This window comes from Trypanosoma equiperdum, assembly GCF_001457755.1.
Source record: "Trypanosoma equiperdum strain OVI genome assembly, contig: ctg_1582, whole genome shotgun sequence".
NCBI classification, from domain to species: Eukaryota; Euglenozoa; class Kinetoplastea; order Trypanosomatida; family Trypanosomatidae; genus Trypanosoma; species Trypanosoma equiperdum.
The window spans coordinates 1-3,646 of NW_027123596.1; the positions used below are offsets into that span (position 1 = coordinate 1).

Sequence of the window (3,646 nt, forward strand, 5' to 3'; positions counted from 1 at the left end):
TTCTTTCTTTTTTTTGTGAATTTGTTTTCTGTCTCAAATGTTTTTAATTCGCTTGGGACCTATGTTTTTCTTGTTTTTTTGCTCACCCTTTGTGTAGGAGGCACCCTGTCACGTCTGTGGTTGCGTGTATGCCTTCCTTCCCCTTATTCGCTTCTTCCTGTCGTGTCACACCTCTTTCTCTCTCTCCCTTTCCGCCTTTTCTTTCAATCTTGTTTTCTCGACCAGCCCTACTAGAGGAGAAAGAATAGTAACCCTTTCATCAAAGAAAATAGTTCAAACGAATTATGCGCGAAATCGTCTGCGTTCAGGCTGGCCAATGCGGTAACCAGATCGGCTCAAAGTTCTGGGAGGTGATCAGTGACGAGCACGGTGTGGACCCCACAGGTACCTACCAGGGTGACTCTGACCTGCAGCTGGAGCGCATCAATGTGTACTTTGATGAGGCAACGGGAGGTCGCTATGTGCCCCGCTCCGTGCTGATTGATCTGGAGCCAGGTACAATGGACTCCGTACGTGCTGGCCCCTATGGTCAGATCTTCCGCCCCGACAACTTCATCTTTGGACAGTCTGGCGCCGGCAACAACTGGGCAAAGGGCCACTACACGGAGGGTGCGGAACTGATCGACTCTGTGCTCGATGTGTGCTGCAAGGAGGCGGAGAGCTGTGACTGCCTCCAGGGCTTCCAGATCTGCCACTCCCTTGGTGGTGGTACTGGCTCCGGCATGGGTACGCTGCTCATCTCGAAGCTTCGCGAGCAGTACCCTGACCGTATCATGATGACTTTCTCCATCATCCCATCCCCCAAGGTGTCCGACACTGTCGTCGAGCCGTACAATACGACTCTCTCCGTGCACCAACTTGTGGAAAACTCCGATGAGTCGATGTGCATTGACAACGAGGCACTGTACGATATTTGCTTCCGCACCCTGAAACTGACAACACCAACGTTCGGTGACCTGAACCACTTGGTGTCTGCTGTTGTGTCCGGCGTCACCTGCTGCCTGCGCTTCCCTGGTCAGTTGAACTCTGACCTCCGTAAGTTGGCTGTGAACCTTGTCCCATTCCCGCGTCTGCACTTCTTCATGATGGGCTTCGCCCCGCTGACCAGCCGCGGCTCGCAGCAGTACCGCGGTCTCTCCGTGCCCGAGCTAACGCAGCAGATGTTCGATGCGAAAAACATGATGCAAGCTGCAGATCCTCGTCACGGCCGCTACCTGACAGCGTCTGCACTCTTCCGCGGCCGCATGTCGACGAAGGAGGTTGATGAGCAGATGCTGAACGTGCAGAACAAGAACTCGTCCTACTTCATTGAGTGGATCCCGAACAACATCAAGTCCTCTGTTTGCGATATCCCACCCAAGGGACTCAAGATGGCTGTCACCTTCATTGGCAACAACACCTGCATCCAGGAGATGTTCCGCCGTGTGGGAGAGCAGTTCACCCTCATGTTCCGTCGCAAGGCGTTCTTGCACTGGTACACTGGCGAGGGTATGGACGAGATGGAATTCACGGAGGCAGAGTCCAACATGAACGATCTCGTGTCTGAGTACCAGCAGTACCAGGATGCCACGATTGAGGAGGAGGGCGAGTTCGACGAGGAGGAGCAATACTAGACGCGGACGGGGCATTTCCCGTTCGTCATTAGCAGTAGGTAATGAAGATGTTTGTTTCTCGTCCCCTTTCTCCTTCGTCCTTCTGTCATTTTGTTCTTTTGTGTTTATGTTTTGTTGTTTTTTTCTTTAATTTTTTTTTTCTTCCACGTTTGTGTACATCCGCGCGCCACTCTATTCAGAGAGCCACGGATAGTAGAGGAGGTGGGAAGGGTATATGAGGGACACGCGTACCATGATGTGGGATGTATTGGGGTCCCTGTCTGTCCTTACGTGACTATGTATGAACCGTCACGTGTAAGATGAGCTAGTGAGATCAACAGTACAACTCATCAACACGCCTTCTTCTCGTTAAATGTACACAATCTTGATCCTCCACCTTTATGGGTCCCATTGTTTGCCTCTTCCGCTGTGTGGAGTGCGCCTACACGCACTTCTCACTTCGTAAGTGGTGGTGGCGTAAGTATTGCCTAATGTTGACTCTATATTCTCCTCTCCTCACCCCCTCGCGGTGCTGATTTCTGACAGATCTTCAAACACTAGTTTAAGCAAAGGACTATTCATCCGTTTATATTAGCAACAGTAGGTACTAGCACCACTAACAACAACAACAAAGCACTTCTATTTATTTATCATGCGTGAGGCTATCTGCATCCACATTGGTCAGGCTGGTTGCCAGGTTGGTAACGCCTGCTGGGAATTGTTCTGCCTGGAACACGGCATTCAACCCGATGGTGCGATGCCCTCTGACAAGACGATTGGCGTTGAGGATGATGCGTTCAACACCTTCTTCTCTGAGACTGGTGCTGGCAAGCACGTTCCCCGCGCGGTGTTCTTGGACCTGGAGCCAACAGTGGTGGATGAAGTGCGCACTGGCACGTACCGCCAGCTGTTCCACCCCGAGCAGCTGATCTCCGGCAAGGAGGATGCGGCCAACAACTACGCTCGTGGCCACTACACCATTGGTAAGGAGATCGTCGACCTCTGCCTGGACCGCATCCGCAAGCTCGCTGACAACTGCACTGGTCTTCAGGGCTTCCTCGTGTATCACGCCGTCGGCGGTGGCACTGGTTCTGGCCTGGGTGCGCTGCTCTTGGAGCGCCTCTCCGTGGACTATGGCAAGAAGTCCAAGCTCGGCTACACGGTGTATCCATCACCGCAGGTGTCGACGGCTGTCGTGGAGCCCTACAACTCTGTGCTCTCGACACACTCACTTCTGGAGCACACCGATGTTGCTGCGATGCTTGACAATGAAGCAATTTATGATTTGACTCGCCGCAACCTCGATATTGAGCGCCCCACGTACCCCACCCTGAACCGCCTCATCGGTCAGGTGGTTTCCTCGCTGACAGCGTCCCTCCGCTTCGACGGTGCATTGAACGTGGATCTGACAGAGTTCCAGACAAACCTTGTGCCGTACCCACGTATCCACTTCGTGCTGACAAGCTATGCACCAGTCATCTCCGCAGAGAAGGCCTACCACGAGCAACTCTCTGTCTCTGAGATCTCGACCGCTGTGTTTGAGCCCGCCTCCATGATGACAAAGTGCGACCCCCGCCACGGCAAGTACATGGCGTGCTGCCTCATGTACCGTGGTGACGTTGTGCCAAAGGATGTGAATGCTGCCGTCGCGACCATCAAGACGAAGCGCACGATTCAGTTCGTGGACTGGTCTCCCACAGGCTTCAAGTGCGGTATCAACTACCAGCCACCCACGGTGGTGCCAGGTGGTGACCTTGCCAAGGTGCAGCGCGCGGTATGCATGATCGCCAACTCCACGGCCATCGCAGAGGTGTTCGCTCGTATTGACCACAAATTCGATCTCATGTACAGCAAGCGCGCCTTCGTGCACTGGTACGTCGGTGAGGGTATGGAAGAGGGTGAGTTCTCCGAGGCCCGTGAAGACCTTGCAGCACTTGAGAAGGACTACGAAGAGGTTGGTGCCGAGTCCGCGGATATGGACGGTGAGGAGGATGTGGAGGAGTACTAGAAAGTGTGACAACGTCGCACCATGTGTAGGTTTTCATTTATGTTCT

The 3,646-nt window shown here is 53.5% G+C and overlaps 2 protein-coding genes across 2 annotated transcripts; both read left to right on the plus strand.

The window, feature by feature from the left end:
• Positions 1-284: 284 nt before the first annotated feature.
• Positions 285-1,613, plus strand: TEOVI_000891100 (beta tubulin; the record flags this gene model as incomplete). The annotated part of the gene is made up of 1 exon (XM_067222209.1): positions 285-1,613. The coding sequence occupies one exon, from the start codon at positions 285-287 to the stop codon at positions 1,611-1,613; it is 1,329 nt and encodes a 442-aa protein (XP_067078310.1).
• Positions 1,614-2,244: 631 nt separating this feature from the next.
• On the plus strand, positions 2,245-3,600 carry TEOVI_000891200 (alpha tubulin; the record flags this gene model as incomplete). The annotated part of the gene is made up of 1 exon (XM_067222210.1): positions 2,245-3,600. The coding sequence occupies one exon, from the start codon at positions 2,245-2,247 to the stop codon at positions 3,598-3,600; it is 1,356 nt and encodes a 451-aa protein (XP_067078311.1).
• Between the last annotated feature and the right edge of the window lie 46 nt (positions 3,601-3,646).